Below are 21,408 nucleotides of genomic sequence, written 5' to 3'. Positions count from 1 at the left end.
CACGTGCTACCAGAATGATCGTAAATAGGAATGTGGTAGTTAAAAATTACATTTGGAAGCAATGTGAGGTCAGTAACACGGTCACCACCAGTTAGATTAGTAGTAAATCTCCAGCACGTGCTTTCAGATGGAGCGGCATTTACTACACAGAGCCGTAGATCACTGACAAGCTACACAAAATCGCGTAAAAAAAAAGCGCAGGCATTCAAGCGGCTTTACTGACGAGATGCGCATGAAAATCGCATTCGATTTTTTGCACAGCCCTACCACCAGTTAATCCGTAACACCGGTATGCCCGCGAGCATGAGCTCTTGAAGCTGCGCACTCTTCTGAAAATTTTATTTTTATATTATTTTCATTTAAAGGGGACAAACACAAAAACAGCGCGTTTTGGCTCATACCCTAAAAGTGGCAATTTCAACAAGCTATAAAAAATTATCTGTGGGGTATTTTGAGATAAAACTTCACATACACACTCTGGGGACATCAGAGAATAATTCAAAATATTGTATCAATGCATTCTATGGCACCTTTAAGTAGCCAGACTATCCGACTTGTAAATTTTTTGCCATTTCAGGCCACTCTTTTAATTTTTATGCACAATGAGTATGAAAAAGTCTGTGGACAGTTCATGAACACAAAGTATGATCCAGAAACTAGAACAGTGTGTTTTATTTTTACTTTTGATTTGTTGTGATCCAACGATAGAAGCTGGCTAATGTTTTAAAACTCTATACATCCTCTTTCACATATGCCCTTGATTCAGACTGTTTTTCCTGAGTATATTTCGTTCTTCCATTAACACTGAAAATCAAATATTAGCGATTATAGGACACAAGAGAGTCCTAGTAAATTGATATCCTAGCTGTTTTGACCACGAATGGTAAAAACACTGGAGTTCAGAATGATTCATCTTTACATGATGAACTATTAATTAACTCTCCATCTCATCACCCTAACAAGCCTGAACCAGACGGGCTTCTCGAGACATCTGTAAGGTGACGCATTTGATGTGAGAGTCAGGGCCTGTCATGAGAACGGTCATCTTGGTTACTAAACCAAATGTATGGAACAATGGATTCATGAGGTGAAGAGTCAGTCTGAAGCTCTGCAAATCCAGATTAAGGTTTGATATCTGATATGTGGAGTGTGTTAGCTAAATACTTTACTTACTGCACCTCAGTCCACAACTAATGCACTGAACATAATTAAAAGCAGATGCAGAAGACGGAAAGCACCAGTGTTTCCTCCAGAGTCACTATTAAGGAAAGCCACTGCTTGAATCTGCAGCATCATGGCCAAAAGTGGTATCATCAACTGAATCGGTCAGACAAACTCACTTCCTGACTGAATCGTCTAGATTAGACACTGGCTCACTGAACTGCAGGTTATTGTCAGGCTTAAAAGACCACTAATAACTTAGCAACAGGTCTGCAAGATATTAAAGAAAAATTATCTGTGATAACTTGTTAAACACTTGTACTGTGCTAAAACTCCTTTACCTAATTTGGTGTTTCTGGTCAAAAATGAGAGGCCTTTCCAATAAATCTCTTGTTATGCTATAATGTCACCAAATCTTGGATTCAATCTTCTTTTCAACATGTTTTCTTTCAATTTTCTTTCCTAAGATCAATCAGTTTCAAAAATACAAAATGTGTGCCAATTGAAAGAAAACAAGTTGATAAAAAGAATCTAATATTTGGTAGAGCATAATTTTTTTTTGTTTTTTTGTGGAGTTGTTATAAGTCAGCAGGTTTTAATTCAATGCAATAACATTAAGTAGCATTTTCAGAAAAAAAAGAAAGAAAATTCTCTCCGATTCAAAATGAACATTAGTGTATTAAGTGTGTGATCATCATCATGTTAAGTTGAAATCAATCTCAATTAAAAATATACTGAACATAATAATATAACCAACAAACATGTTTCACATTCTCTCTGGAGAAATTCCTGTAGCATTTCATAAGTAATGTCACAAATCTGATAGTCATTTTAACATGAAAACTAAAACTAGAAAATGTAAATACCATTAACTCTTTTCTCAACTTGGTAATATTTAGTTATATTAACCTTAGAACTTAACATCTAGGTAAACAAAAACACCTGAAACAGAGTTTACTGCTCTACCTTCCTCTTATTGTTTTTCCTCATGTGGCTTGCTTTCAAGACTAGTTTGCCATGAGGGCGTCATATCGTCTCATGTACTACACTCACACACACCCAGTAAGTTGCGTGACTATTCTCTGCTTATTTGCATCAACCTAAAACTTTGACTTTTCCTAACTTTTTAAAGTTTTGAAATAAGAATAACACACTTTTGTGACACTTAGATCATTTGATATATTCTGCAGACTAAGTTAGCCATGTAAAATAAACTCTACATCATCTAAATGCATCAAATGACTGGCCAATTATAATACGAAAACATGTTGTAAGTAACAGGAAACCCCAACAGAGTTTTGTGGCATTTATTGGTAATTGTTTACCATGTTGGTAGGTCTGGGGAGGGGGATCATGTAGGAAACACTGACAAATCACACAGAGTTCTAGTTCTCTTTGCGAACAGAACACAACTAAGGTTGTCAGAGCAACGCTAAACACTTCTAGCACAAGTGAGAGCACATCAGTAGGAGCTCTGGAGCGCACGGCTTAATAACTCCCCTGCTGCGAAAAACGAAACCAAAGTTATGTTTACTTGGCAACAGCTGAAATTTGCTGGCAGCTCCATGTTTGAGAGTATACCGTTTGTTACGTAAAGGACGTGGGATGTTCTTACAGTTATCTGAGAAGAAACTGAATTAGGTTTATGCAAGTTGTAAATTCACATCTGTGCATGCACATCTTCAAAGTTGATTGGTCAAAAATTAGGACTGAACTGCAATATAACAATTTAACAATGAATAAATTAATAACTCATATTTCTGTTTTACTTTAGATCTGAGAAGCTACACTAAGGCCTTACTGTATGGTTTATTATTTATTTGTTATCTTAAAACCGTAATTTAGTTTCCTAATTACATGTTCTTGGAAACTGTTTAAGGAATGTAAGCAGAAATCAATCCACTTCCAATTTGGTACAAATTTCCCTAACTAGTTCTCTTTGGATAGGCAGATGACCAATAATTAAGCGCACAATGGAAGTCCATCATTCCACATGATGAATAAAGTGCCAGTCGGCCGGAAAGTGTGTTTGATTGATTTGCGTGATGTTATTTGTTTGTGTGAAATTGGATGTGCCCACAGTTCAATACATCTGCGTGCGCCAGACGCATGCGCACTCGCAAGAATACTTGCTTCAGTGAGCTAAGAGAGTTCTCACACACAAATCAACACCAGACAAACCACCTGGACCACCAAACCCACTTCAGCTTTTGAGTCAGCAACTAAGACTGAGAATAACAGCGAAAAACCGTCAACTGTAGACATTTTAAGAGTCTTTTGCTTATGCACAATGCATTGTGCACAAGAATGGACGCATGCAATGCCAATATGAGTTAACATTGATGATATTTCTAATCTGTCTGATTTAAGCTATACTGGGATTTCAAGGCTATTTTAATTGTTATGCATGTTAAATGTTCTGCACCACAAAAGTTGCATCTAATAAGCCCATAAATGAGGAACATCTGGAACATCTAAATGACCTGTGGCTAAATGTAAGTTGGCATACACCCTGGCACACTGTGTGTGGCTAACAACTGTTTATCAAACAGATAATTACATGACCTGAATCCGGTTTGGGTCAAGTGCTGGCTGATGCTCATCAACTTTGGCACATACTTCAAAGCTGGATATAAAGCATGTTTATTCATTTTCATTCTGCAGGGGCTGGTAACTATCAAAGTCCCAAACCTAGGGAGAATACACAAAGATTTTTCAGAAACGATTAGGCTTAAAGAGCTCTGTGACCCCTGCCATCGCCTAGAACCACCTTTGGCGCTTTAGGAAGGAGCTCCACGTGACTTTCCTTTCATGTAAGAAGTTAGTGCCTGGTCAAAGTCATCCAGCTTGGAAGATGTGATCTAAATTTCCCTGACACCCCACAACCTCGCGGTCAAGTTTTATAGACCACAGCCCAGGGCAAGTAAAATTCCCAAGGAATTGAACAAAAGGGGAGCCCCATATAGCTGAAGCCGCACTGCAAAAAGAGCAGTCAGCTGACATCTCAAGGAATCCTGTACGTTACGGAGAGTGCAGAAACAGCTCTTTCTGGCACACGGACTGAAGGTCATGTGGAAGTATTTATTTGAGGCACGGGACCCTCTTGGGGAAAGCTCTGCAGAATTCTTGGTCCTGAGAATTTGCTGGTCTTTCTCTTACCACATAAGAGATCCACTGCCGAGGATGAAAAACACAATGTGCAAAGCAGACAAAAATACCACATGCATCGCTCACGGGCTGGGAGTGTTGTGATGTACTTCTGAAGAAAACAGCTGATTTACTTCTGTAAAAACAGCTTTGCCACCAGTCTTTAAGGTAAAACATGTGAGAGAGGGCATGACGAATGAAAAGGATCTTGAAAAGTCATTTTAAATTGAAACACTATTTTATAAACACAAAAACTTGAAAGTTTAAATTAGGGCTGTGCAATTAATCGTATGCGATTGTAAAGCCGGTTCCGTGATTGGTAGTAAATCGCCATCACCTGCTTTCAGATGGAGCGGCATTTAATATACAGAGCCGTAGTTCACTGACAAGCTAGGCAATACCGCGTTCATAATCGAATGCGATTCATCTGCGATTATGAACGCGATATTGCCTAATTGTCAGTGAACTACGGCTCTGTGTATTAAATGCTGCTCCATCTGAAAGCAGGTGACGTAGATTTACTACTAATCACGGAACCGGCTTTACTGATGAGATGCGCATTACAATCGCATGCGATTAAATGCACAGCCCTAGTTTAAATATATACATATATATATAAATCAAATATTGTAACGAAACACCCAACCCGGATTGAAATGACACATATTCCCATTCTAAAAATGCAACCATAGAAGTTAAATGTGTAAGATGACCTCTGTAAATGAAGTATGTCTAGCAATCTGAATTGTGAATGACCTGAAGGGTGTTTTTACTTTACCCATCAATCATGTCAGCTTGACCCAACACAAACACACTGGCAATGCATACCAAAAAAATGTCATCACTCAATAAAATAAGAAATTAGCTTGTCACTCTAAAGTAAAAAAGACTTGTGTAACCGGCACAAATCCTAAAATATGAATCTATGATGTGGGTGACTTACACAGGTTCCTAACCAGATGCTGCTAAGGATAAAAATACGTTATTCTTCAAGATTATCCCATTTACAATTATGCTAAAATACATAAGATTTATTATGATGAACAAATGTTATACGACCAATTCTTGTCAGTTTTTTTTTTTTTTTTTTGTACGTTTTTTTTTCCTCACATGTACTTTAAACAGTAGCTTCCCATCTGGAGATTTAACGAAACAGAGACATGGACAGAAAATGACAAGCTGTCGCCCTAAACCGTGGAAACTGGCCTATAAACTGACAATACATAATAATTTAACCTCGTTTTAATAGGAAAACAGTGTATAGTCTTTGTTATTTTAGTAAAAATCCTGTAACATTTGGTTTATCCCGGTCCCCCCCCCCGGACAACATATACCACAAAATGCCACGTTAAGCACGTTCAAAACACAGACAGATATTTACGCAAATCATACTTTACATCTACTCTAATTCAAGTAAAATAACCGAAAACTAGACTGATAACAATGCCAACCATGATTTCCGATAGAAAGCCGGTTTGGGCAACACCCTCAGCCACACAATCCGCTTAAATGCTCATTATACACGGCTCTCTGGTCCTTTACCAAGTCTATTTTTCATCAGTTTTGGCTATCTGATAAGGCTTTATTAAAATAGATTGCGAAAGACTGCGCCTTCATTTTACTTACCGAAAGGTTCCCGCAAATAATCTATAGAGTGTCTGAGTGACTCAAGCCTCACCATGCGATCGTAGTGATGTCTAATTCGCGAGCGAATCGTTCTGTTCGACATGTTCTTTTCCCTGAATCAAACGAACCGACTCGAAAATCCAAATGATTCAACCAGATCAATTTGCTTGAGTTACCCTAAACCTTGATAACGTTTGATTCATCAAATGCATGAACGAACCAGTGTGACTAAAACTTTTATGTAAGATTTGTTACATGAAATTGGGCGAAAATAGCTACTCTTAATAATAGCCTAATCGCTGAAAAGCAGCTCAAAAATTTTACAAGATAAATATTAGGCTACTTACTGTGCCACTGGAGTTTTATGTTGGCTTAGCTAGTCTATTGATTTATCCTTGGACAAATATCCAATGTCTAGACAATAAAGTTCGCAATTTTATTCATTATTATTTTGGATAAAACAAATTTTTTTTGACAGAATTTGAATTGGCTGTCAGGTGCAATAGCCTATTTTATTAAGTCTATAGTGAATTTAAACACTTTGTATTGTGTGAGGCCATAGTGCAAATAAAAATAAACTTTTTATAATATTTTATTTTACTAACCTTTAATAACCTTTTCTTATTATTTGGATTGTTATATCTAATTGTTAATTAGAATCATGCTCCAATTAACAGAAAACACAGTGAAATGTAAACACTAAGCCATTGCCTAAATGATGTCACATAACTAAAATATGACAAAGAGGAATCACCTGAACTAAATAAACTAAATATGAGAAAGTTCAAAAAAACTTGTGGGAATTCCCCTTTCCCTAACATGTATCAACATGCTCTACTTGATTCTGTTGTTGTATCTGACTTAAAACGAATGAATTCAAATGAAGTGTTCAAATGAATCGATTCCGTAAAATGAATCGAACTGCCTAGCACGTTCTCGATTATTTGCTCCTCCCACAATCTCATTCTGCGTCATGACCCGCCACATGACGACCGCGCCAAAGAGGGCCAGGGTAAAATCTAAAGCGGGATTTCAAATCTTTGTCACACGAATCACTGTTTGACATTTCTAAATATTCATGCGTTTATAATGCTAGTGGTTTTATCAGATGCTTTATCTAAAAATCCTGAATGATTTAGTCATATCAAATCATCGAAACAATAGGCTACATTTTGTAAACAAGAATAAACAAGACGTGTCTGAGGAAGATGAATTTACCACATTAGTTCTACAACTGCAGACATTAAAGAAAACTGAAGTTATTGTGATTCGTGAATATGGTCGAAATATTGCTTTAGATTGCAGCGTTGATTAAAATATAGATTACTGTTGAAAAGTAATTAAGCAAAGCATAACTTGAACTAAAGGTCGTAATAATTTAAACGGTTGACAATCTTGTTAAAGGAATCAGGGTATCTTCCGTCCATTCCAAATCCGTTTTCAATTAAAGTAGATTATGTGTCTGGCAGAATAGAAAAATATAACTTTAAGTAAATATTAAACAAAGGCAATAAAATGATAAATTAAAAAACGATTAGTTTTTTCGTTTTCTGTTTTTTTAATTGAAAACGGATTTGGAATGGACGGAAGATACCCTGATTTAAAGGGACCCTTTAGCACTTAAGTAATGCATGTGCATGTTAACTCTGCATGTGAATTCATGTCTCATGACTAAAACCACAGGAATGCTGGGAATTCACAGTTTTGATCCAGATTGAATCAAACTGGTCTGCTTTGTTTGCTAAGAAAGAACTCTCATTGTTTAAGCCTTGAGTTTAGAAAAATGTTTTTACCAATGTATGGACCTCTTGCTTATTTATTTATTTAGATAATATAAGAAAAAAGAAAAAACAATTTAATACAATATGTATTTATTGGTTTATTTAAATAATATTAATAATTGTTTAATAAACTGTATACTTATTTGGATTTTATTCGCATATTTAGGAGTTCATACATTTATTCTCCATCTTCAAATTATAGCATATCAAACTTGTAAATTACAATATTAAATATATAAAGCCAATGGGACTGTGATGCCCGCCCACATGTTAACGCCTCCATAAGCCAAGGGCAGGCTGTATCAAACTATATGAAACACTTTTATAGCTCTGTGTGAGACAAAGCATCAAAAAGCTGTATGATATCAGTTCAGTGTGATTTTTTGGGGGAAATAACAAACAAACGTGCAATTATGCGTTTTATGCAGTACTTTTAGCACTGCAGATTGACTTGCAAACTGTAAACTATTAATAATTAGATCCACTTGACAACTTAAAGAGACACTGTAACCACAAGAGCAGTGGTCAGACGTAACATTATGTGCTGCTGAACCATTATCATTTTCTAATAAAGCTGTCAAACTCAACTGTAGAAGTACATTGCAATGGTTTAATTTCTGTTTGAGATTAAAGGACAAAGCAATAGTGTTAAAACTCTTTTAAATACTATTTATACTGCTGTTTTAGCCCAAAGAGCTGTGTGTTTCTTTTTCATAAAGTACCTTTTTGACATAAAAGGTTCTTTGGAAAATGTGGTTCTGAGCAAAGAACCCCAATTAACCTTTTTTTCTCTCTCTCTTTCTCTCTCTCTCTAGTGTATTGTTTGTTTGTGAAACAGGAAAGAGCTTTAACAGTTGGGATCCATGCTGCTGCTGATACGGATATATGAAATACGCCCAAAACCCATGGATGTAACGTTTTTAAATTGAAATATCAAAATCTTCTCCCTAAGAAGAGATCTGGCCATATTAAGCAAACTCTAGCTTTAATAACTAAATTAAAAGCATATTTACTGTATTATCTGTTGATTTGTTTTGCCCATATTAACTTAGTTAAATGTGATGATCACTTAAAGAGGTTGTGAAATAGTCTGTTAAACTGACTCGTTAGCACTTACTGTATGAAGTGTTGCATTTGCACATGAATGCCACGTGTGAACTCGTGTCTAATGACTATAAACACTGGAATGTTGGAAACTCACAGTTTTGAACCAGATTGAATCAATTGGTTTATTTCTCTGTTAACTAGTGAAAAAGCTTCTTGTATTGCTCTGTGATTAAGCCACAAAGCAACTTTTGGTTTACATAATTATTTCTGCTTGTAAAAACACCTTGCGTTTTAGAAATGTGCTATATGTATACATTTTGGAACAGGAAAAAAGGACTGTGTGAAAACATACAGGTACATTTAGAGAAAACCTATAAACTCAAAGAATATAATAGAAATTACTCTACATCACTAAAGCATCACATACCATTTATAAATAGGTTTACCAGCTATTTATTTATTTATTTAAACAAAAAAATTAGAATGTCATTATGTAATAAAATATTTAATAAAATAATACATATTTATAAAATATTTAACACACTTTCTTGAGTTGCATTATTAAATGAAGCAAATCAGAAACATGTATGTTTTAGTTTCCTTGTGACTTGTTTTTTCCCAATCAGTTAATGAATGCATTGAGGATATTTGTGGATGGGGATAAAAATAGGCCTTGAAAATAATATCAGAGTCTGTTTATCATCTTTATCATATCAGACATCTGTTGTGTAAATGTATATTTGTATTCTTCTTCTTCGTGGCTATTTAATAAGAATGTCTCCTTCATATTTACAGGTGCCTAAATCCAGAGTGAACAAATGCACAATGCAATTTGTGGAAAGTAGATGATAGTAAAATATTGTGGTTATGATCAGGTTTATTTTTACCCACCTATTTATTTATTTCAACTAAAAATGATTGGGCTACATATAACGTGATTGTTTAATAAATTAATAATTTGTTTGTTTCCTTTGTCAAATAATATTGAAACGATTACATAATACAATGCAATTATTTAGTAAAGTAAAGTAAAAAATAAATTGAGTTTATTTTTTTACATATATTTATTCACATCTTCAAATTATTTATTTCAGGCTTGTGCATGTTACAATTTAAAAACATTTATAGCCAATAGACTGTGGTGGTCCAGGCATGTCCGCCCACATGTTAACACCTCCATCAATTATGTAAAAGAGACATTAATGAGGAACGGCCATCTACATCTTCTATAGCCGGTGTGCTTCATATATATAGGCCACAAACTACACAACAGACCCTCACCATCGCTTCAGCTCTTCTCAGAGATGCAGAGAGAGCGCGCAGACATGCTGGTCGGGAGAAAATACAAGAAATACTCCAAACAGAAAATGACCTACCTGGGTCTGATCGCTTATGTCATTCAAAACACTCCTGAGAAGAAATTAACGTTTCACGAGGTAAGTTTACATTTAATGCATTCAGTCACCCTGTTGAAAAAACCAGCATATGCTGTTTTTTTCAACAGGGCAGGGCCTACTATATTTTTGGCGGAGTTATTGTTTCCTGTTTTTTCTAATTGGATGCAAACATTTATTTAACATTGATGTATTTCATCATGTTTTAAATAAAGCAATTACAGAAACATGTAGTCTAGGCTATTTCAATATTTTGGTTTGACTGTAACTTTGTTTCCCCCATCAGTTAATGAATGCGGTGACGATATTTGTGGATGGCGACAGAAAAGGCCTTGAAAATAATATCAGAGTCTGTTTATCATCAAACAACTGTTTTGTTAAGGTAACGTTACGTAATTCTTCTTCTTCGCCTTCGTATTGTTATTATTAGCTACTTTTATAATGATGTTTTGCCTTCATATTTACAGGTGCCTATAAATCCAGAGTGCCCAAATGCAAAACGCAACTTTTGGAAAGTGGATGATAGTAAAATCACTCCAAAGATACTGAGGCGACACTTCAGTGGTTTGCGCGATGTTTTCCCTGACTTCTGTGAAACCATGGAAATTCCCTCTGTGAAGAATGCGACGGAGAACAAGTCGACCTGCAAACGCCCCGAGGCAGAAAAGAAGTTTACCAGCCCGTTTTCCATAGAGTCACTTTTGCAGCGGGAAAGCAGCGCCTCCGTGAGGCACAGACCGGTACTTTGTGCAACAAGGAGCCTGGAAAACGCGTTTGTGGGCCTCGCAAATGGAGACCGCGGTTTGGCGTGCAAGAGGAAAACATGGGACTGGCCCAATCAGACTGCATACGCCGATTTCAGTGGAACATTTCCACACATTTCTTGTCCAACTTACAGTTTGGGCCAAATGAATGATGGATGCAGTCCCTCCGGTGGACCCTCCAAGAGGATGTGCTCAGTCTCTGAACACCCCGAGGCAGAAAAGAAGTTTACCAGCCCGTTTTCCATAGAGTCACTTTTGCAGCGGGAAAGCAGCGCCTCCGTGAGGCACAGACCGGTACTTTGTGCAACAAGGAGCCTGGAAAACGCGTTTGTGGGCCTCGCAAATGGAGACCGCGGTTTGGCGTGCAAGAGGAAAACATGGGACTGGCCCAATCAGACTGCATACGCCGATTTCAGTGGATCATTTCCACACATTTCTTGTCCAACTTACAGTTTGGGCCAAATGAATGATGGATGCAGTCCCTCCGGTGGACCCTCCAAGAGGATGTGCTCAGTCTCTGAACAGTCCTATTGTACAGCACCGGAGAGCATTAGGCAGTTCACCTCAAATGCTGTGTCCTGGGCCTACATGTAAAACGGCACTTAACATACACATACTTTTCTTAGTGTACATATTTCTATACATCTTACTGATTTCCTCTGCATTGTTGAAAATATCTGACAACTGCTTATTTGCCAAATAAATCACGATGTGTGGGTGAGCAGATTACATGTTGTTGTTGTTGTTGTTGTTTTAAAGTATAGGCATTTATGGTTCAGGATAAAATTAAAACCCAATAATTTATTCCATTCAGACACAAAGACGAGATGATTCAAATAAAATTTATTGACCTCCAGCTTCCAGCAGTCAATATGCATGCAGATACAGGCTTCAGTCAAAATGAGTTTTTTTTTTTTTCAAAGTTTCCCAACCTTTTCTTACAAAACTGCGTGCACCTTAAATAATTAGTTCTGTAGCATACAAACCACAAAAATACCAGTTTTACATGATCAAATACTGCACATAGAAAACATTTACAAAGCACAAGTATAAAATTACAGCTTCCCTGTACAGCTCTTTACCATTGTGTTATTCCTAAACAGCAGCGCACTGTCAGCTCAAATCATTTTCTAAAATTTTGAGGGCCACTCTTACTCTGATAAATCTTTGATCGTGCTCTCTCAAAGTGCAAGACTTGATTGGGTTACATATAGTGGATGCAACTGGGCATCGTTTTCAAAGTAGCTACGTTTCTCGTGAAAGTTGAAAACCTCTGTCTGTGAAGGTGAGCATGTTCCAACAGTGTCTTGTGCTGTTCACAATGTCATGAATAATATGAATGGCTGATTCATGGCAACAACAAGAGCTGCTAACAGCTTTGCTACATGGACGAGAAAACCGACTACAAATGACCGTCTTTACATATGTGACATAAATAAATTGCCAATGACAGTCTTTTAAGTCCAACCCAAAAGTACAATAAATTCAAGGTTGTAATCATATAATATGAATGAAATAAAAATACATATTTTCTTTCATTCAATGTCTTTGTTAAGTGTGATCCCCAAAAAAATAGAACCCAAATTTAATACACCGCGTGGCTCTTTGAAAAAATAAACACAGACATGCTGCAAAGAAAATGCAATGCTTACTTTCTCCAGATCATTTTACAAATCTCAATGAAGTAAATGTAAATGACTAAAACAGGCATGCACCGAATGTTACATTTGACCTATAGGCACAACTGATATCTGATATCAATCTTAGTTTTTCAGCAAAACTGAATGCTCAAATCAACAGTGATAGCAGACAGATTGATTTAGATACCAGGGATGTTGTGCTCATGCAAGCCTTTAAACATCAACACATACCGGGTAAAGATGTTCTGTCACTCAGACACTGTAAAACAAATATGTTGATGAAATATTTAATACGCACATTCAAGTAATAAACAAGCCATCGCCTTTCATCCAACAAACCACTCTGTAAGATAATTCATTTGACAAAAATAAGATAAAAGCTCAATATATCCTCATTAGTCTTTATATTTGTTCACAAACGTAACAAACACAGTATTAGGGGTCATAAAAAAAAGACTTCACAAGGGCTTAAAGGAACAGTTCATCCACAAATGAAAATTTGCTGAAAATGTACTCTCCTTCAGGCCATCAAAGATGTAGATGAGTTTGTTTCTTCATCAGATTTGTAGAAATGTAGCATTACATCACTTGCTCACCAATGGATCCTCTGCAGTGAATGGGTGCCGTCAGAGTCCAAACAGTTGATAAAAACATCATGATAATCCACACCACTCCAGTCCATCAGTTAACATCTTGTAAAGTGCTGTGTGTTATTAGAAATAATTTGATCTACATTCACTGCAGAGGATCCACTGGTGAGCAAGTGATGTGTTGCTAAATTTCTCCAAATCTGTTCACATGAAAAAACAAACTCATCTACATCTTGGATGGCCTGGGCTGAGTACAATTTTCATTTTGGGTGAACTATTCCTTTAAATGGCCCAGATAGACGTAAAGGGATTACATTCCTATTTGAAATTAAAGCAATCTCTCAACATTTCTATAATTTATATACATCACACAGTACCCAACGAAGCGAAATCTCATAAAATGAATGATCAAATTCACGCATCATTCTCAGTTTTACAATCTACTGTCCATTTCTGAATGCAAATAAAAAAGTAAGCATGAATACCAGGTTGACCACTTCCAACTGTTTCCACGCAGAAACGCTCTTTCAGGTTTATTCAGCTTACATCATGACATCACATTGATATTGATCTGTATTCAGTGTATTAAGATCATTCCCCAGTCAGGCTGGTGTCACCTACTTACACTCACACATAAACTGTGCATGCCATAAAACTGCCAAAAAAAAAAAAGACTCTTCTGACTTCACCATGTATAAACTAAAAAGCATGAAGTGGTCTCGCATATAAAAGCATGAAGTAGTTCAACAACGAGCATTTAAACGAACCAGATGCCAGCCACTTTTTCTGGCTTTTTCAGCCAATCTTATTCAGAAGTTACAACATTATACTCAAAGATTTGTACAGATTATCAGCACATCACAGAAGCATTTGACAGCTGGTTCTGATTACTGTCAGAACAAAACAGATCTGATCGTTCTCATTCCATGATAAAAAAAAATCTAAACGCATCCAAACCACAGAAATCTGGAAGATTTTTTTTTTTGTTGTCAATGTTGCATTTGGTTTAGCTATGGACTGCAACAAACTACATCCATCCACTACACCTGAAAAAATAGAGCAGTACAGTACTAATATTCATGCATTCACTCTTTTCATTTTGCAAAAATGCAAGACCAGTTAGATTTTGTAACTACTTCATTGTACAGTAAAGGGACACTTATATTATCCCAAATTTCCAAGTACGTAAAATCACATAGAAAAAATATCAATATCTAATAAGTCATTTCATATGTGTTTACCAAGGACAAACATTCAGCTGCAAATACAATTTGTTTTCAGTACAGTAATACAATTTCATCTTAAGTTAGAATTAAGAAATAATTTTTTGTTCCTAATTTAATGTATAGACATTTGTCTGTTAGTGGAAAAGAGAAAGGTGCAACACAATCAAACCTGTGCAAATACAAAAGAAGCAAGACGTGTATGTGAAAGATAGCAGAGACTCATTTTGACGGGCTGGAAAGTAAAATATTCTAAATATGTCAAATCTGTGATGACTGGCATGGTTAAAATATAATAATTTACCATTTCAGATGAAAATAAGAAAGTGTAAAGTCCCATTTTTTGCTCCAACTTATACTTTTGGCCTTACAGAAACAATTAAAATGCAAATATATTTAGTGTGCATGACATGTGTCTTCTGATTCAGCAGTTTTTGTAATTATGCACAAAATAAAACTTGCAAATATCCTTAAAGATTCTTTATGAAGCAAAAACATCTACATGAACAGAGAAAAGATTTTAAATTTTTAAATTTTTATTTTTATTTTTCTCAGGATTTAAAGATAAATCTCTGTACGCAAACATGACCATTCATTGCGATATTTAAGATATTTAAAAGAGATTTTGAAAGTATGGAATGTGAGGCACACTTTCTTATGAATATCCAGATAAATGGTCACATTTTGTGCTGTACATCTTAATTAGAGTAGCGGTGAGATTGGCAGATTGGCAGAAAAACAGCATGTAAAAAACACAATTTTAAAATACTTAAAACGTTGATGCGATTCAAAATGATAAATCAGATGAAATGTTTGCTAATCGTCTCATAATCGGCCTTTAAAAGTAGATCTATCTACACCACCATGATGCAAACCAGAGAATCAAACAATATTTAGAGATTGTGAGCTTCCATCAAAGAAAGTTTGAACAGATTGAATTATACGAACGTCTTTAATGATTTGGCATACATATGGGAATTTAGAAATGAATAATGTTCTGGTTTTTACTGTTACCGTCACATATGAATCATATTATGTGTTACCATCACCTCTACAGAAGATGTGACTAATTTGACATGAATAAAATGATGAACTGCTACAGAGATATTGTGATGTGTAAGGTACCTTCTTCCGCTCTGATATATACAGAGGAGCTATGAAAACAAAACCAGGAGGCTGACAGGAGTGGGATGAATACTTAGATTTTTACCTACAGTGCTGCTTTCCATCCACAAGTCTCCATAACACCAAAGATTGAATGAAGAAACCGTCTAGAGCCACTCAGCTTCAGAGACGAAGCTAAAGAAGACTGCTGATTGGACAGAAGTAGTCACAATGGCAAAGTTCAAAGACAAAACAAAAAAACAAAAGTGTCCAGGAGTTTACAGAATATCATTTGTTCTGGGCTTCAAGATCCTGTTGAGAGAGCGACCCCATCACTAGTCCTCATATTGTTGTGTGTGTGTGTTTTGTTCAGCGTGACCTCCTGAGAGTAACAGGAAATGGGAAAGGCCTTTAACAGTTCCAAATGCTGGTAGAAAGAAACCCAAAACTACTTGAGGCGGTAAAGTCTTGTGTGGCTCTAACTTCCCAGAAATCTTCGGTACTTGCTACAAGAAAAGTTCTCTTGCTTGCCAGCAGACACCATTCGGCGTATCCCACAATGCAGCTATGGATGAGGGTTGCTGGTTTAACAGGACAGTTGGTTCTCCTTCGGAGGGTTCAAGTCCCTCGGACTACGTCTGCAGCTCAGTGCAGATTGAGTTGCTCAGACAAAAAGTGAGAATGAAACATTAGCAAAATAAATAACCTACCATCTATAAGTCTACGTAATATTAAAGGCAAGCTTAAAATAGCACTTTACATATTTTGCTCAACAAGGGTTGCGAGTTAACGTGCAGAATGCAGTCGATAAATACATAAACACAAATATCGATCTATATATTTATTTATTTATTCAGCTCTCTGAAAAGAAAAAAAATACGCTACTTTATGCGATAGGAATCGTGTGCATTTCTAATAAATAACCTGACATGTGGAGTAAAGCCCTGCCCTTTAAACGTTTAATTGTGTATGTAGTCTAGAGGTGCGATCACATTTAATGTTGCTCTGCGAAATTTTGCAGGTGAATTCCAGTCATTTCTATAGGAATCCATGCGATTTGGAGTTTTGCGCAAGGGTGAAAAAGTCCCGAAGCAGATTTCGTTCATCTTCAAGTTGGTCAGGCGCAATCGCTGCCCTAAAAGTTGCTTGGTTTGAAAGTGACTTCATACATCGCTACACTATAGACAATGGAAAATGGATTTCTTTGCCAACTAAATTTCGCTAATGTGACCGCACCTTTTTTTTCTAATATGTCTTTGTTTTTTGCATCTCGTCTAAGTCACTGACTCTGCTACATATCCATACTCTATAACATAACACTATAGATAATAAGAATTGCTTTGGTTTTTAAAAAATAAAACTTTGATTGGGTTTGGCATAGAGAAATGACTGACCCTCAAGGGTCTGGAAACTACTAGTCTTGGAGAACCCATTCTGCTTCCTGTGTGACGTGACGTCAACACGAATGCTACATTGTCAGGAACATTTCTCGACGGATTTATCAAATGCCCCTACTGGTTGACCTGTGGACAATGGATCTGCATGTAACTAGCCATGACTGATTCTTGACTACCCTACAACCGCATGTTGCTGGTTACACCCATATCCATCTGTGAGGGTGTGTGTGTTATATGTGTCACGCCTGATTTGTATCCAACTCTTAATATCTGTATCGGTAAAGAGGAGCGTTCCAGCCCCGGGCGAGTTGGCTGCATCTATCAGAGTGTGTGTTCATGTGTCTGGGGTCGTGGCGGGGTATATTGAACAAACATACACACATAGAGATAGAGAAGACTGGCATATTTAGAATGGGGCGTGGACGTGTCTAGGTGCACGAGGGGCTGGTGGCGCTCTCAAGCGAGGACTGGGAGAGTCGGCGCGTCAGAGGGCCGATGCTGTGGTCCGCCATAGAGGAGGTGGGGAAGAGCTTGTACCAGCCGCCCACCATCGATGTCAGGTCTAGATCATCCAGGAGGATCTGAGCCATTCCCATGAAACACTTGCTGTCCATGCGGCCGTAATCGCCCCACACGATCACCTGGGCAGGTTAAATGTTACAAATGAAGGATCAGCATGTGGCGAGGTTTAATATTCAGCGCCCCCAAATATAGCATTTGCACTTGGTTTGATTAGAGTTTCTTATGTAATGCAATGATATTCACACATTTTTGTGTGTCATAAGTTTTAGACACATTTAAAAATGTTGCAGTGTACTTTTTGTTTTAATTTGAACAGTACATATTTTGTTTAATAATTTATGATAAAAAAAGACAGTTCTTCTAGAAAAGAGTAAATAAACTACTGTTTATAAGTTTGGGGTCAGTAAGATTTGTTTTTAAATAGTTAATACGTCAAAAAAATACAGTAAATACATTTATAATGTTACAAAATATTTATATTTCAAATAAATGCTGCTCTGTTCTTCTATTAATAAAAAAATCCTGAAAATGTGTCACAAAAATATGAAACAGCACAACTGTTTTTAACAATGTTAGTAATCAGAAATGTTTCTTGAGCAGCAAATCAGCATATTAGAATGATTTCTGAAGGATCATGTGACACTGAAGACTGGAGTAATGATGCTGAAAATTCAGCCTTGATCACAGCAATAAATTACATTTTAAAATATATTCAAACAGAAAATTTTATTGATATTTCACAAAATTACTGTTTTTACTGTATATTTAATCAAATAAATGCAGCCTTGGTAAGCATAAGGGACTTCTTTCAAAAAAAAAAAAAATTTAACGATTCAAAACTTTTAAACTGTAGTACATATTTTAAAAATAAATTCCAAATGTAAAATATTTTAAGAACTTTATTGCAAATACTAAGAATAATTTAAGGCCATGTCCACACGTACACGGGTATTTTTATAAACTGAGTTTTTCCTTACGTTTTAAATAAAATCTCCGTCCACATGAAAACACAAACACATGATATGATGCACTGTCAAGAGCATGCCAAACCAACAGGTGGCGATATAATCTCAACCGTAAAAGCCATGTTGGCCAATCAGAAGCCTGAAAAAGTTTCCAGTAGGCGGTGATAACAGCGCATGCTCCGACGTCACAAGCCAAAAACTCCGGTTTTGCGGTCTACACGAAAACACTGCAACCGGAGTTTTTGAAAATCTTCAGCCTGGCAGGCGTTTTCAAAAATGTTCGGTTTCAGTAACCTGATGCTGCGTTTGCGTGTGGACGAACGGCCTAACCGCGTAGAAAAAGCTGCAGTTTTAAAAATAATCGTGTTCGTGTGGACAGGGCCTAAGATGAATTTTGTAAACAATCAAAAGACAAAAATAATATATCTTAAATAATAACGTATTTAATTTATTACTATGAAATATTATTATTATTAAATTAAATCGCAAGAGCGATTCCGCTGAGGGAATGAGGTCACCCAGAATGTGAATGGTTTGCAGAAACCTAAGTTCCTGCTGGCTCCAGGAGGAGATAACGGGCAAGCTGTGGCATACGACTTGAACGGCTACTGCCCTGGTGGCTGCCGTCGCTGTGCTGTCCGTCCGGACTAGCACGTGCTTGTCCTGGATCAATGGTCGAGACCTCCCCAAGGAAAAAGCACTGCCGACAACTTTTGGGCAATCGAATGCTCGTGCAGGCAGCAACCGAACAGGTCCCTAAGGATGCACGGCTGTTGCATGAAGCACCTCAATCTATCCTGGATGCATCCATTGTTAGAACGGTGCTTTTGGACACGGATCTAGAGGCACACCCACCTGTATAAACAGAGGTCCTTCCAAGATTTGGAATGGGACATCACCTCATGTGAAAGCCACACGGTGCAAACTAAGGCGCCATGCTCATCTCAGAACTCGGTCATACAGGCAGTGCTGAAGCGGTCTAATAAGCATCTTCTGGTGGCATGACACGGCCAAGGACGCTATACCCAGGAGCTTCTGAATAATTCAAGAGGAACCGCTATTCCGTGCTTGGGGAGCACAGTCCTCCTCAAGGTGTGCTGCCTGGAACACTCTCCCCTTGAACCGGGGGTAACAGAATGCCACTGAACTTCGGGGGGCACCTAGCAAACTGACAGCCGAGCCAAACGGCCCTGTGTAGCCATTGGAAAGGGCTGGGGAGTCCAGACACCTTGCCAATGGTCACAGAGGGACTATGTTCGACATACCTGAGGCAGCGTTCCAGTGGCATTGTGGAACAAGGCTCACCACGGCAGAGGACATTGTGTCCTTCGAGGCACTCGGTGAAAGGTGCGCATCACCAGCCTTGCCCTCGAGGTCTGCTGGGGAAGCCTCTGACGTACGAAGGAGCTGAAGTTTGCCTAGGTTCATCATACTGGCTTGAGATCCGACCTGGTGCATCAAAACGTGATACCAAGGGCCAGAAAGCTAGAATGACCAAGGGAAGAATGAATTCCTGTTTTATTGACCACTTGGTGGCTGTCTGCCGAATGGCAGATAACCTATGTGATGCAGCATCCACCTCCCGTCCCCCAACAGAAGAGGAGCTGGCAGATCAGCAAATACCTTGGGTCACTCGTCTCAGGTCTGCTACATGAAACCTACCTGAGGGTTCTAAGCAACCTGAGAATGAACTGGTGGTGCCACCTGGCTGCGAGAAGATAGCCGTTAGTCAGGGTTAACCGACTAACTTAGCCGGGCGTCCCCGCGACAAGCAGGTAGAGATTGATACATTGGGGGTCCAAGGATAGAACCCAACCCAAGCTGAGGAAGAATACTTTCGCCCACTTTCTTGCCGTCAAGAATTGCTGGGCAAATTCTCAGAAAGTGTTGCTAGAGAGACCAACCTGGGAAATGGGGGCGTCAAGAAAGCGCACCTTCTCAGAACCCGCTTCCCCGTCATGTTGAGACACAGGTGGCGCTTCTGGGCCACTAATGTGGACATCGCCCTCCCCAGAGCCTGCGTTGTGACCTCCGTAGCCTGAAGGGCATAGTCAGTCACCGGACACAGTTCCTGCATGCTCCGGGTTGGGATCACCCTCATGCAGACCCTGGCCTAAACTACTGCAAGACAGCCATGGCGTGCAGAGTGGACACAGCTTGTCCAGAAGCAGTATAAGCTCTCACCCCAAGAGACAAGGTAACTTAGGTGCTCTGGACGGGAATTTCGGACGGCACCACCGTTTTGTATGCAAAATGCACCGCAATCGCTCTCTCCATCCGGGGGACCCCTGTATATCCCTTTGCTGGACCACCGTATCAGTGTATATGTTATGCCTTCCACGATTTCATCAGCTCCTTGTGCACTTCCTGGAAAGAAAGGAACTGAGGCAGAGTGTGGCAGAGTTTCGCGCTCTGTCTCTAAGAATCAATCAACCGAGAGAGCCCAGGACAGGGTAGAGGAGACCACTTAAGCCTGGTGGTCTCTGTTGCCCGGCTAAGCACGGCTGCCATCTCAGCGTCAGGCTCAAACTGATACACAGCACCCGGAAGTGCCGGTTCAGTAGCAACCATCTACATTGTGAGTAAATCACTCGCATATGCGACTAAATCTTTACTCTGGGCAACTAAATGATGTCTAATATTAGCCAATGGCTAATAAATTCTCAGATTTTACTCGCCAGTGTGTGAGCTGGAGGCTAAGTATAAGTTTAGCACAGATATATTTTCACTCGCCGAACACTCTGACTGAGCGCTTCAGAGTTACACTCTCAAGCGATCTGTGCTATTTTTCAGTTCATATCAATGGATGCGCAGCGCACCTGTATTTGACGTACCGTAAACTCTAGTGTGAAGGCGCATGACTCGGAGTCACTTTGTCTCACACACACGCAGAGAGAGAGAGAGAGAGAATTGACGCGCTACATGTAAACAATGTTCTTTGTTGTATTTTCCTGTCGAAATAACGGCGTTCCTTTGGAATTCTTCAGCTTTTAAGAACTGCCGGGTTTTCCGCTAGTGGTCGGAACAAATGCGCAAACGACAATCTC

At 38.2% G+C, this 21,408-nt stretch overlaps 2 protein-coding genes across 2 annotated transcripts in view; both read right to left on the bottom strand.

Moving 5' to 3' along the window:
• The window catches only part of LOC107731571 (protein tyrosine phosphatase type IVA 3-like), a 36,736-nt gene extending 30,695 nt beyond the window's left edge, over positions 1-6,041 (bottom strand). The window contains exon 1 of the mRNA XM_016542689.1: positions 5,935-6,041. The gene's annotated coding sequence lies outside the window, so the exon portion shown is untranslated. The remainder of the gene's footprint in view (positions 1-5,934) is intronic.
• A 9,799-nt stretch (positions 6,042-15,840) lies between these two features.
• LOC107731575 (regulating synaptic membrane exocytosis protein 3-like) overlaps positions 15,841-21,408 on the bottom strand; it is a 75,119-nt gene continuing 69,551 nt past the window's right edge. The window contains exon 7 of the mRNA XM_016542695.1: positions 15,841-17,515. Within this exon, the coding sequence (XP_016398181.1) occupies positions 17,303-17,515 (213 nt within the window). The 3' untranslated portion in view covers positions 15,841-17,302. The remainder of the gene's footprint in view (positions 17,516-21,408) is intronic.

Source organism: Sinocyclocheilus rhinocerous, unplaced genomic scaffold (genome assembly GCF_001515625.1).
Source record: "Sinocyclocheilus rhinocerous isolate Xijiao unplaced genomic scaffold, SAMN03320098_v1.1 scaffold429, whole genome shotgun sequence".
NCBI classification, from domain to species: domain Eukaryota; kingdom Metazoa; phylum Chordata; class Actinopteri; order Cypriniformes; family Cyprinidae; genus Sinocyclocheilus; species Sinocyclocheilus rhinocerous.
This window is presented reverse-complemented; position numbering and strand designations above follow the sequence as displayed.